The sequence below is a fragment of the Eleutherodactylus coqui genome, chromosome 1, assembly GCF_035609145.1.
Source record: "Eleutherodactylus coqui strain aEleCoq1 chromosome 1, aEleCoq1.hap1, whole genome shotgun sequence".
NCBI classification, from domain to species: Eukaryota; Metazoa; Chordata; class Amphibia; order Anura; family Eleutherodactylidae; genus Eleutherodactylus; species Eleutherodactylus coqui.
Window position 1 is genome coordinate 81,728,483 of NC_089837.1, and position 13,691 is coordinate 81,742,173.

Below are 13,691 nucleotides of genomic sequence, written 5' to 3' on the forward strand. Positions count from 1 at the left end.
CTCGCCTCCCTCCCCCCCCCCCCCCTTTTTTTTTTTTTTTTTTTTTTTTTTTTTTTTTTTTTTTCCTCTTCCTCTCTCCCTCCTTCTTCTCTCTTCCCCCCCCCCTCCCCCCCCATTCTCCCCTCCCCCCACCAGACTCTCTTGTTCCCTCCCGCCTCTCCGGAAGGGAGTCCACCTAACTAAAACATAACAAGGCATGGTCGGTTCACATCACTGTACCAATAACCAAACAGAACCACAAGTATAGCAACGATAGAGCTATGCTAAGTTGGTTACCCCGAGTTAAAGTTAGCCACGAATACTAAAGCAACGAGGATATAATCAGTATTCAAAACCTGTTCAGTTATAAGTTGTTGTAAGAGTTGTAAGTCGGTAGTACGCTACCACAATGTTTACAGAGTATATGCATCAGATGTTCAATGTTTTTCCTATAAATGTACTGAAGTGTGATTGCATGGCGGATGGGAGAGATGTGGCGGGGCGTGGTGGGGGGTCTCCCAGCGGTCAGAACGACATAAACAATCTCATCCGGACCCAATTAAACCATCTTCGCCAATGGCTGAGATAACTTTTGTGTCCTGGAACGTCAGAGGCATGGGATCCCCCAGGAAGCGAGTCATAATAAACTCCTTAATACGCTCCTGGCGACCGCATGTGTTGTGCCTACAGGAGACCCACCTCACGCCCGAAACCTCTAAATGCCTGCTAAAGCCATGGGTTCAGTGGTCAGCACACTCACACCATACATCGCATTCCAGGGGGGTGTCTCTATTGATAGAGAGGTCCATCAGATGGGAGGTAGAACAGTTAAAAAGAGACTCAGAGGGTAGGTACATCTTTGTAAGAGCCAAAATAAACAATGAACCATATGTACTCCTATGTTACTATAACCCACCAACAACGTCAACAGCCCTGCTGGCAGAAGGCATACAATTTGCCTCATTTACACCAGATGTAACGACTATATGTATGGGGGACATGAATATGGTCATGGACCCACACCTGGACAGATTCGGGGGGAGTGCTCGGGGGGCGGGAGACGGGGGCCCGACCCGACTGGCCTCTGTGATCTCGGTGGCGGGATGGCTGGATTTGTGGCGAATATTTCACCCCCACCAACAGGAGTTTTCTTGCCATGCAGCCCATAATCATGCACTGAGCCGCATAGATTATATATTTGGATCCCCCTTGTTGTTTACAAAAATAGAGTCCATAGAATTCCTCCCAAGAGGGGTCTCAGACCACTCACCACTCTGCATGGTCCTCAAAAAACCAGGCCCCCCTGCAATTAGGAATCAGCGGATACACCCGTTCTGGCTTTCACTGCTTGGCCCAAATGACCGAATAATAGACCAAATTCAGATATACTACGAGGCGCACGAGGAGAGCCGGGATAGGACGCTGGTGTGGGAAGCCTTTAAGCCATACCTTAGAGGATGCTTTAAGTCCTCAATCACTTTCATTAAAAGAACCGCAGCTAAAGAGGAGGAACAGTTAGCGCAACAATGCCAACAACTAGAAAAAGAATTCATAGCCCGTCCCTCAATTGATAAAAGAGATAAATGGCTACAGGTAGGTAGAGAGTATCTGATGCATCTGAAAGAGAAAGCTCAGAGGAGGCTGTTTTTCACCCGCCAGTCCTTTTTCGAGCTAGGTAACCAGTCTAGTAAACTGCTAGCATATATGGCTCGACAAGAGACTACTTCCCCGGCTATACTAAGGGTCAAATCAACTGAGGACACAGTACTCACAGACCCCCAAGATATACTAGGAAGGTTTCAACAATTCTACCAAGACCTATACCAGTCCCAGATTAACTATACCCCAGCAGAGCTAGAGAACTACCTAACCAGCATAGCATTCCCAATAATACAAGAAGCACATAGATCCCTACTAGATGGCCCTATTACAATGGAAGATATACAGGAGGCAATGGAGGGCATGGCAAAAAATAAGACTCCGGGCACAGATGGCATACCAGTGGAAGTTTATCTCCAGTACAGAGAGGAAGTGACACCACAACTACTCTCACTATATGAGGATATATTTGAGAAAGGACGCCTTCCAGAGTCGATGTTAGAGGCTAACATAGTCCTCATACTAAAACCTGAAAAGAACCCGGAGGAGTGTGGGTCGTACAGACCTATCTCCCTCTTAAATACAGACTATAAAATCCTCGCCAAGGTATTGGCTCTCAGGCTGAACCAAGCAATCAAGGATATTGTACACCCGGACCAATCCGGATTTATTCCGGGAATGTCTACGTCCGATAATATCAGAAGAACGCAGGTAATTACGCAGGTGGGACGGAGGTGGAGAAAAGGATGGGCCCTGGCCTCATTGGATGCCGCCAAGGCATTTGACTCAGTGGAGTGGCCATATTTGATGGAAGTTCTGCGGAAGTTTGGGTTCGGGGAGCCGTTCATCAGGTGGGTCTCCATCTTATATACTGCACCGACGGCGAGAGTAGTGGCAAACGGCTTGGTCTCCACCTCCTTCCCACTTCACAGGGGAACCCGGCAGGGTTGCCCACTCTCCCCCCTCCTATTCGCGATCGCTATAGAACCCCTAGCACTAAAAATTCGGCAACACGCACTATACAGGGGGATTCAGATCGGCCCCAGAGAAGACAAGATAGGATTGTATGCGGACGATATAATACTCTACATGTCGGAACCCCAAAACACCCTGCCCCTGGCCGTCTCCCAGATAGACGAATTCGGGAATTTCTCGGGCCTACGTATCAACTGGCAGAAGTCTACCCTTATGCCGCTGAGAGAGGAGGACTGGGGGGTGGGAGAGGTATACCATAACCTGCAAATTGTCCCCCAATTCAAATACTTGGGAGTCTACATTACCAGGGACCACACTCAAAGTCTTAATCTAAACATTGCACCCCTAATAACAACCCTGCAACTAAAGTTAAAAGCTTGGAGCTCCCTGCCACTATCTGTGGCAGGGAGAATAAATCTTATTAAAATGATAATTCTCCCCAAATACCTATACCGGCTAGAACATGCAGAAATAACTGTGCCACAAAAATTCTTTAAAACCACCAACTCATTAATAACATCGTTCGTGTGGGGAAAGGCTAGAGCCAAGCTCCGTATGGAAACTCTACAGAGGCCTAAAGAGCTAGCGGGGATGGCGCTGCCGGACTTCAAAATATACTACCTGGCAGGACAGATCCGATATATACGTCACTGGTTGTCGGGCGCCCCTCTCCCGAACTCCGAGCACCACTTGATGTACTTCCTCTCGGAGGCATCCCTTTGGATTATTTTGGAAAAACCAGGGCTGTTGACGAAACCAATGCTACCCATTCACAGGCTCGCGGTAAGTGTGTGGAGGACATGTAGGAAACTGACGGGGCAGGAGGACACCCCCCTGGAAACCCCCTTATGGAACAATAGAGCGCTACCGCACTTGTTGAACCTCCCAGACAGACAATTTTGGCTAAATCTGGGAATCATCACATTGGAACACCTATACATTGACGGAACACTAGTCTCCTTTGAGCAATTACAGCAGATATACCAGGTACCTAGAACAGGATTTTTTAGATATCTGCAACTCAGACATGCATTGACTGCGCAATTCCCAGAACCCAGAAGACCCTTCTCCACATATCCATTAATAGGCATACTGCGCACACAGGGCCCTAGGGGCTTAATCTCAAAACTATATACACACTTGTTATACTCTAAGATTCCTGGTACACAAATGGTGGTACTGGAGAAATGGAGAGAACTTATCCCAACACTGACTGATGAGGACTGGGAGACCGCAATGGCCACCTACACCAGGGTCTCGCCAGCCGCGAACAATAAACTGACCCAGTTATATATCTTACATCAATGTTATCTAACACCAACTAGACTCCATAAAATGAACAGATTAGTGTCCAGTCAGTGCCACCGATGCAGCGCTACAAGCGCAAACTTCAACCACCTAATATGGGGATGTCCAAGGGTATACACGTATTGGGAAGAGGTCACAGAGTTCCTGACCCAACTGATGGGAATACCAGTACCGCTGGATCCAGCAATGTGTCTGCTAGGGATCATAGATGAGGAGCAATGGCAGCATTATGATAAAATATTCCTCACTAAAGCATTATTTTATGCCCGCAAAGTCATAGCGCTGAGATGGATGGACAGGCGCCCTCCGACAGCTACAAAATGGCAGAGTATTATCAATACCATCCTACCATACGAGAAAATAGTATACAAAAACAGGAAACACCCTGAAAAATTCGACAAGGTATGGGGGATTTGGTGCGGGACAACAAACACAAACTTCACGCAAGAAATGTTCCAAAATTTATTAAGACAGAATACACCCAGACTTGGCAGGTAAAATGAGCAATAAAGCTATGAATATTACAGATGTATATACTGAGAAAGGCTGAGTAATTGTAAAAGAAATGTAACACACTTGAGTACTGAACACTGTTACCAAAGAATTCTCTGTTGTATGTAAAGTTTAATCACTTGTTAGTGTATGTAAATGCACATTGTTTGAGAAACTGCTTATTCATGTAATGTAAAATACATGCTGTTCAATAAAACGAGTTTAAAAAAAAAAAAGGTTTTTTTGCGGTGAAAATGTATATTTTTTACACTGGATTTTTTAATTATTTAAACACAAGCAGAATTGAAGATACAATCGTTCAAACGCTAAGATTTTACACAGCATTACTTATGTAGTGCATTCTACTATGCTTATGACATCAGCCTAGCAGAATGGAGGCCTTTGTCAGGCATCCATCTGCCATGGGAGCACATTGGTTCCTTGCAATTGCTGTATGGAATGCCAGTAGGTGACAGAAGGAGCCCCCTTTCCGTGTCATCTGCTTACATGCTCCAGTTGCTAATGCTTGTGGCATGTAAGGGTTAAACACCCAGGATCTGAGGTTTCTCTGATCCTGGCAGTTGGAGCAGGAGCCTGGCGGTCAGTTGGGACACTGCCTTAAAAACATGTACATGCAATGCTAAAGCCAATTAGTGAAGTCAGTAAAAAGGCAGAATGATCAATCCTGTTTACATTTTAATGAAGAAAGCTCATTCTTGCCACTTCTTGCCAATGAGGAGCCAATACTTTCATAACTGCCCACCCGTCTCAGCTGCAATCTGTTGCCACTCACAACTGCAAAATCTTAAAGGCAATGCATCACCTATATTTCTTTGACTATTTAAAATAGGATAGCATCAAGTATCTCATTTTTCCAATCTCATTTTATTTTCTGATTATAGATAGCCATACTCACATAAAACAATATTTAAACCTATCTTGCCTGAACTGCAGTTAAGAGCATTCAGTTACGTGTTATAAAGCCTCATGGGCCATTCATAAACTTGTAGAACGGTAGAGTTGAAAGGGACCTCCAGGGTCATCGGGTCCAACCCCCTGCTCAATGCAGGATTCACTAAATCATCCCAGACAGATATTTGTCCAGTCTTTGTTTGAAGACTTCCATTGAAGGAGAACTCACCATTTTCCGTGGCAACCTGTTCCACTCATTGATCACCCTCACTGTCCAATATCTAATTTGTGTCTCCTCCCTTTCAGTTTCATCCTATTGCTTTAGTCTTTCCTTTTACAGATGAGAATAGGGCTGATCCCTCTGCACTGTGACAGCCCTTCAGATATTTGTAGACCACTATTAAGTCTCCTCTCAGCCTTTCTCTCTCATAGAAATTAACGGGTCTTCTCATGTCCATTCACACAATGGACATGAGAAGACCCATTAATTTCTATGGGAGAGTGTTGTGGGCATGTTTACTGACATTTGCAGAGGTTATCGTGAAGGGAGGGGGAGGAGGTAAGCTTAGAGGTCAGTGACAGTGAAAACTACAGTATTTTAGGATTTTTTTAAACTTGTAATTTTAATAAATTTTTCAAAAATGTGCAAACAAAAAAGACAAATGTGTCAAATCGCATACAAAGAACCAATACGTACAAAAATAAAGCTTACAACGTAACACCATAACATAACAATTTTACAGTAGAAATAGCTCAGCGTAAAAGGAACATTGTATGAAAACTAAAAAAACATCGCTGTGCGAATATTAAGTAAGACTCTTAGAGGTTTTTAATCATCCTGGCCTAAAACAAACAGGTTACATTTGTATTCATAGAAGCAGGTACTATGCAATAGAATAAAACTAAGTACCATGCGCTGAACTGTAGCGCTGTGTGCAACAAAACAACAAAAGGGATGTAACTAACAGAAAAAGGGAGGGTAGACACATGAAAAGATATTTAGGAAAAAGCAGAGAGGAGTAGTTAATCCCGTGGACTTTACTAGAGGCAAGGCTATTTAAGATGTCCCACAAATAATTTTGTTATCACTGTAAATCACATTTCAAGTGGCTGCTGCTAGATCCATCCAGCTTCTTTGTAATCCACTCTCTGTCATTAGGTGCAGAGTTTCCTTAGTAACAGGATACATGGACCTTTCCATAGTAACAGGGGGAAAGGGAACCCTCACAGGAGGCTCCCCTGTACTTACAGACTGCAGACAGACAGAACTGCAGACATTGTGATAACTATATCCACAGTCTCTGCCCCTCCTGTCTGTGTGTGTCTGTCTGTGTACACATTATAGTGGTTTTACTAACCATTTGGCCAGAGTGTCTCTAAACGCTTGATCACCTTGGGAGAGCAAAGGGACGGGCATTCAGATACTGCCTCCCTGCTGATTAGACCAGTGCAATGTAGCATGGAAAGTAGGGGTAAGGAAGTTAGGACATGAACTACTGGCAGAATGCTAGGCTTGCTATACATCCCCTCCCTGAAAGTGGATTGAAAATAGCAAGACAAAGGAAAAATGTGGAAGACCACCTGGAAATCAGAACTTACAGACGTGAAACAGGGTGCAAACATAAGCAAAGGAATAAGTAAGGAGAACCTGGCGTATTTTAGAAAACTTGTAAAAACTTAAGAATTCTTTAACATAGAAACTTGATTTATACGACAAGTCATTTTCTGATGACGCATTCCCTTTCAAGGGGTTTGTCCAAGATTAAAAGAAGAGTTCTTCTTTTTTTCCCCCAGAAACATTAGCACCTAAATTACAGAATGTTGTGCAAGTGAAATAGTATTCAAGACACCCCTCTACTAGCCAGTCAGACAGCCACTTCATAGACCATCCCTTCTGCTGGAGGACCAAATACGCCTGTATATGGATAGTCTATTTACTTGAATCGATACTGTGTAATGCTTAATTTCCCCTGTGATGGCGCTGAAGGGAAATTGAGCAATTGTTGCCAAATTCACTACCAGATTATAGTCAGTTGCTAGCCAATGGAACTTCCTGTCTGTCATCAGCAGACACTGCTAACAAAAAAAAAGTTTTCCAAAGTGGACAACCCCTTTTCAATAGGACCCCCTGTGTGAAGATAATAAACAGAGATATGTACTTAGCTTTCTGTGGCCGCCACAATCCAGTGCTGCACCCTTCTTTGTTACCAGGGTTTGTTGTGCTAGATGACGTCACATTCTTAAACTACTGGCATCGTGACATTTAGGATGTGAGCGGAACACCATAAAAACAGGCGGTGACGCTGCAGCTTTTCATTGGCTACATCGGTCAGCAGATTTCCTGTGACATCATCTGTCACAGGAATCACCGGGACCACAGTGGGGCTGCAGCGCTGAATACCGGTGTCCACGGAGGGGTAAGTATACTTCTGTTTACTATTTTCATCAAGCATGTCCTATTGATAAGGGATTGTCCAGTAGCCGGACACCCCAGTTTTAACCTGTTTGGCTTTAGTATTAAGAAAGCTTCCATATACTAGAAGGAAAGAGATGTCTCCTAGTAGATATTGATGATTTCTATGTTACACTGTAAAGAATATCTTCCACCTCATTTTCATATGTGCTGGATAAATGCAATACTGATGGCAGCATTTGATGCAAATCCGAATAAACGCGGCCTCAAACTCGAGGTAAATCCCGACACGTTAGGGCTTTGATAAATCGTTCTTTGAAAAGATTCAATCTCTGCTAATGTCAAGAAAAGCTGAGATTTCGGTAGAAGCATATAAGACGCTGCATGTGTAGAAGCCTGCCCATTTCATGGAGTTTAATATCAGAACAGCTCTAAGCCGCTATAACACCCGATAACCAAAATGCTTTTACAACCGCTTGCAAAGAAAGGAAGGAAAGCGTCGGAGACAAAGCATTTGAAACAATTTCACACTGTATTAAACAAACATTGCATTTTACCATAATGACTAAGAACCAAAATAAAATCCAGGACAGCACGTTATAACAGTGTGCGTCCTACTGCCTCCGATGGTGGGGCCGGCCCCGGCTGCTTCAGCTGTAGAGCAAGTATGGAGCGTGAACACAGCATAGCCAACCACACCTGTCTTGGGGTATAATTAACACTTTCTTTTCAGGAAATTTTTATTTTGCATATTTTGATCGGATGCTTTAAAAAGCTTTAACCACTTCCCAAAAGCATCATGTAAATATACATCATGCGGTCGTGAAGGGTGTATGGAAAGGGCTCAAGAGCCAAAACCTCTTCATACCCGGGACTATCAGCTATTTTTGACAATTCATAGCCATCGGCAACTGTTGCGATTGGCATTAGCTCCCATTGTGGCGGTTGACTATTTAAAAAGCTGGGTATGTAGAGGACTTGGCTTCTGAGCCCACTTCATATATCCTTTATGATGGCGTGATGCTGTTGGGAAGTAGTTAAACTTGCAGTCATTGTGACTGCATGTCTAAACGGCCCGCCAGAGGAGGGAAGTCCTCTCAAGCCCCTTTCCTGGATGCAATCATTAGGTGCCGATTGGTTCGCATGGCAGCCCAAAGCCAAGTGAAGGCTCCCAGTGCTGCCTTGCCTACCATGCATGGCAGAGATTAATAGGTAACGTTGAAAATCACCATATGCTTCAATACTAAAGTATAGTAGATAGTTCAAATAATCAAGTGATCAGAAATTCAAGTCTAAAAAAAATTAGGGTAAGTTTAATAACATGTTAAAAATTGGAAACTAATTAAAAATATTAAGTTAAAGCAAAATATTTTTTCTTTTTTACTTTCAAAAAATTCTAAAGAATGAACCCTCCCCCCCCCCCCCCCCCACACACACACATACTATTTATTACCCACGGTGAACATTATACAGTAAAGAATAAAAAAAGGACAGAATCCCAGAATTGTGAAGGTCTTTTTTTTGGCACTCTGGCTCCCCAAAAAATTAAATAAAAAGCTGAAAGTGCACCCCAAAACTTTATCGTTCCTTGCAAAAAACAATCCCTCACACTGCCAAATCGACAGAACAGCAATGAATCCCTAATTTCAATAAACACGCACAATCCATCACACTGCCAAATCGATTTAAAAAAAAAAATGGTATGGGTTTCAGATTTTGACAAAGAAAGCTTTTTTTTAAAAAAAAGGTTTTTTTTTTAAGGAAAGTAGTAAAACGTAGAATAAAGTTCACGTCACTTTGAATGCTGTAAAAATTAAACCCCCCAAAAATGGTGCAATTGCATTTTTTTCTTTCTCACCTCTTAAAAATGTGAGGGTTTTTTGTACATTTTACAGTAGCATTAATTATGCAGCAAAAACAAGCCCTCATACAGCTATGTTGACGGAAAGATACAAAAAGTTAGGGTTCATGGAAAGCTGGGATGAAAAAAGAAAGAACAATCTCTAGTATTGAAGGGGTTAAGTAAGTTGTCTTTTTGATAATAAGGGAAAAATGCCCAGAATACTTAAAAAGAAAACCATCTTCCCTGCATTTTTTGGTTCCTTCACCTCTGTTCACATATCTGCATGATCACACAGCCCATCCCTTAGGCCAGTAAACCTACTATAGTGACACCACTACAATTGACACACCAATGCAGTGGTCTGGGATTGGTTAGCCCACTTTATCATGAATTGCAGTGTTTTTTGGTGTTATGGCTTGTGCAGATGAAGCACAACCACTACCTACCTGTGTGAATACACACTCATTCACACAAACATTTGCAGTGTTTTAATTTCCAAGAGGTCTTTATCTGCTGATCGGCAAGGGTTCTGATAGGTCTTAAATATTGGCATAACGGAAAACCACTTTAAATAAAGTAAAAATATGTTAAAACTTACAATACACAGTCACGCTATATAAGTGAACGTGTATTTATTGACTACATTCTTGACACTTGAAGATTGAAATGTTGCATGTTTATTGAAATTAAGGATTCATGGCTGATCCGTCCTTGGAATTCTGCACTTTATTCATATCAATGGTTCCTGAAGCCTCCTATTACACCTCCAGCACTTTGACCTACAACATCAGGGTTGGATGCGTAAGTATAATAAGAGGCAGCGCTTCTATTGATTTCAGTGGTAGTGAAGGCCTCTATGATGCTTCCGCCTCTGACCCAGATGATGATGGGGTAAATTATCTGATTATTGGATATGCTGGTCCTTGCACATTCCACAAGTTTCACTCTGGAAGGTCTGCTAGAGTTCTTCCACCAAGCCAGCAGGATGCACATAATGCACAATGTACACAATGCACACTCCTGGCTGGTGGGTGGCGGCTGGGCGTCTCCTGCCCCATCTCTTACCTGGGATTATCTTCTCTTCCCTCCCCCTCTCTGTCCTTCTGAGGTCACCTATTGTTTTGCTTTGCAGTGTACTGATAAAAAGGATCCTGTCAACACCAGAGAGATGCCTTCAGTTTGCTTCCCTCTGTCATTGACTTTAAAGCAAAAAAACTAATCAAAAAGGTGCTTTCTGTTCGCTTTCCATTTTTTTGGATGGGAACAATAACGCTACAAGCTGCACTTCAGAAAAACCTAAAGTGAACGGAACAGAGTCAAACTGAACCCAAACTGAGGGCAAAAAAAATGTGTTGCTCCCTATGGGTCCAGTTTTATTACAAAAAAAACAAAAACAGAAAACAAAGACCTCAGGGACAGACGTAGATGTGAAACCAATCTTATTTCAATAGTTTTTTTTTTATTGAAACTTTTGTTTCAAGAATAAAATATACACAAAGGCAGTTTGAACATGCATTCAAAAATTTCACGTAAGCAAACATGGTGACAAGTTAATTGTTTAATCATTTTGGGTTGACTACATTGTTTTTTCTCACCCCCGGAAAATTACTTTTACTTGTCTCATTTGAGACAGACTGGTTGCCAGGAAAACATTGCCTGTCGACGGCAGCAACCTTTAATATGGAGTTATCAGGAAACTTGTCCCACACAAACAATCTGTCTCAGGTTACTCAGTTCTTCAACTCAAGGACAAATTTTTATTGAACGGAGAGCAGAGATCAATGTGGTTTGGCCGTACACAAAACAAACCTTTCTGTCACTCACATTCTTGTAAAGACACATTTCAATGAAAGGCCTCTTTAGAATTAAAGTGAACCTGATAACACCTTTGAGCCCCATAAATTACGTTATGGGGCTCCAAGGTGACGGAGCGGGAGTCCAGGGAGCTGCTTTTTTTCTTTTACTCACTGGGTCCACCATTCCAAGCTGTGCCCGCAAGCAAAACATGGCTCTTTTTAGAAAGCTATACACATACTCTCTTATTGATCTCTATGGAGAGTGTGCTCATAGCCTTCTGAAAAGAGTTATGCTGTGCGCTAGTCTGATTTCTCGGTGGCATAACGCTGGAGCAGGGGTTCTCAATGAGTATAAGAAACTGCTCCCTGGACCCCCTGTTCCCTCACCTTTGAGCCCCATGATGATGATTATCCGTTCAGTCGCATCCGACCCTCAGTCACTCCATGGATCAATGTTCTCCACGCATTCCTGTCTTTCACCACTTCTTTCAATTCCGTGATGGACATGTTCGTGGTGGCCTTGATTATATCTAGCCATCTTGTTCTTTGTAGTCATGATCTGAGGGAAGGGAACATGACCCCCTCTTCCCTCACCTTTGAGCCCCATAACCTAGGTTATGGAGCTCACAGATGCAGACAGGTTCCCATTAAGGTGGCCATACACATTAGATAAAAGTAGGTTAATGCTTGAGCAACCATTGAAATAACGATCGTCCAGTGAAAGGTGCAGCCGTACACATTTTAGTCTGTATGGCCTGTTACAGTCTTTGAAAGTGACCAAACATGTTTAATCACAGAATGCTCAATCGTATAATGGCCTAAAGTACCATACTGTATATATTGTAGTACTATTGGCCGAAAATTTCAAACCTGGTTGACTTCTTTCAAGACTCTGACAGTGTGTTATTAGAGGGTTACAACAGTCGTTCCTTGTTAAACTTCACCCAACAAAGAATTATTTTGGTTTCAACTTTAGACTAATGTTTATGGTCACCTTTGAAGTGCCCGAATATATCCAAAAGAAAGCAGCAGGAGCATCCAGGTGCAGTAAAATAGGTATTATTCCTTTATTCCATCCTCAGTAATAATGCAACGTTTCGGCCGTTACAAACAGCCTTTGTCAAGCATTTGAAGTGCCCATCCACCTTCGGTAGTTGTTGGCTAAGCAATGTTTTGGCCAAGCACGGGGACAGTGGAGAAAGCTGCAGTCAGACAGCCCTGGCAGTGGAGAGAACAAAAGGATCCTTCTTTACCTTGACTTCATCTGTTAGGTGAAAGCCTGGAGGATTTCCATACACATCCCGCAGTCGGCCGATCCTGAAAAATTTGGCTGATTAATATGTCTAATGTGTGTAGGACCTCTAGACTTGAGAGATACATGTCTTCTTCATGTTTTGCACTTACCAAATAGTTGAACCTATGAAGGAGAGCCGGCTATGCTTAGTAAAGTGAATGGCATTATCAAAAAAACACGCTTTTTGGTTTTTTTCCATAGTCTGTGATGATGTATTTGAAAACCTTTTAACAGCACCACCAATCATCCTTCTTATGAAAAGGTTAACTTTCTTAAACAAATGAAAATGCTCCTTATGAACACAGGACAATGGATCTAAAGTATCTACGTGATCTATGACCTCGGGATGTCCGGACAGTGTTTGACACTTTGTCATTTTTGTTCCACGCTTATAATTACACAGTTGACAAATACGTGACATTGTATTTTTTCCCTTTCAGCTAATTCTATTTTTTGTTTCCCTCTTAGAACAAAAGAGCCACTCCAGGACAGTATAATAGCTACCTATGAAGAGCATGAAGACAGTGTGTATGCCGTGGAATGGTCCTCTGCAGACCCCTGGCTCTTTGCTTCCTTAAGTTATGATGGAAGGCTGGTTATTAACCGAGTCCCAAGAGCACTCAAATATAACATACTGCTGTAATTTGTTCGTTTGCTTGAGCTGAAGTGATTGCATGTCACTGACAGCTTATTTCCAGTAATTTGGAGACTCGAGAGACGAGTATCTGAAATGTGTTATTATATTTGTTTATTGTAGAGCTTTGTAATAAATGACCAAATCTTCGGCCAGGCCTGACCTTTTTTAGATTCTTCTGTTCAGATTGTGGGACACTGTATACTAATGAAATAGATGTCATCCGAAGACTGTCTTTTGGACATTTGTTCATACTTTCGTTGGAAACTGTTGGGTGCTGTACGGCTGGAATCTTTCTGTATATGTGATGAAGCTGTGGGGCACATGTAAACTTTGTGTATACAAGATGATGACTATGTATAAATGACAGCTAGGTGTTAATAGTAGCTAAATCACAGTTCAGAACATATTCTGTATAATGCTTAAAGGGAATGTTCATTTTTTTA

At 42.4% G+C, this 13,691-nt stretch overlaps 1 protein-coding gene across 1 annotated transcript in view; it reads left to right on the forward strand.

Moving 5' to 3' along the window:
- The window catches only part of EIPR1 (EARP complex and GARP complex interacting protein 1), a 202,779-nt gene extending 189,372 nt beyond the window's left edge, over window positions 1-13,407 (forward strand). The window contains exon 9 of the mRNA XM_066597732.1: window positions 13,080-13,407. Within this exon, the coding sequence (XP_066453829.1) occupies window positions 13,080-13,254 (175 nt within the window). The 3' untranslated portion in view covers window positions 13,255-13,407. The remainder of the gene's footprint in view (window positions 1-13,079) is intronic.
- The last annotated feature ends 284 nt before the right edge of the window (window positions 13,408-13,691 follow it).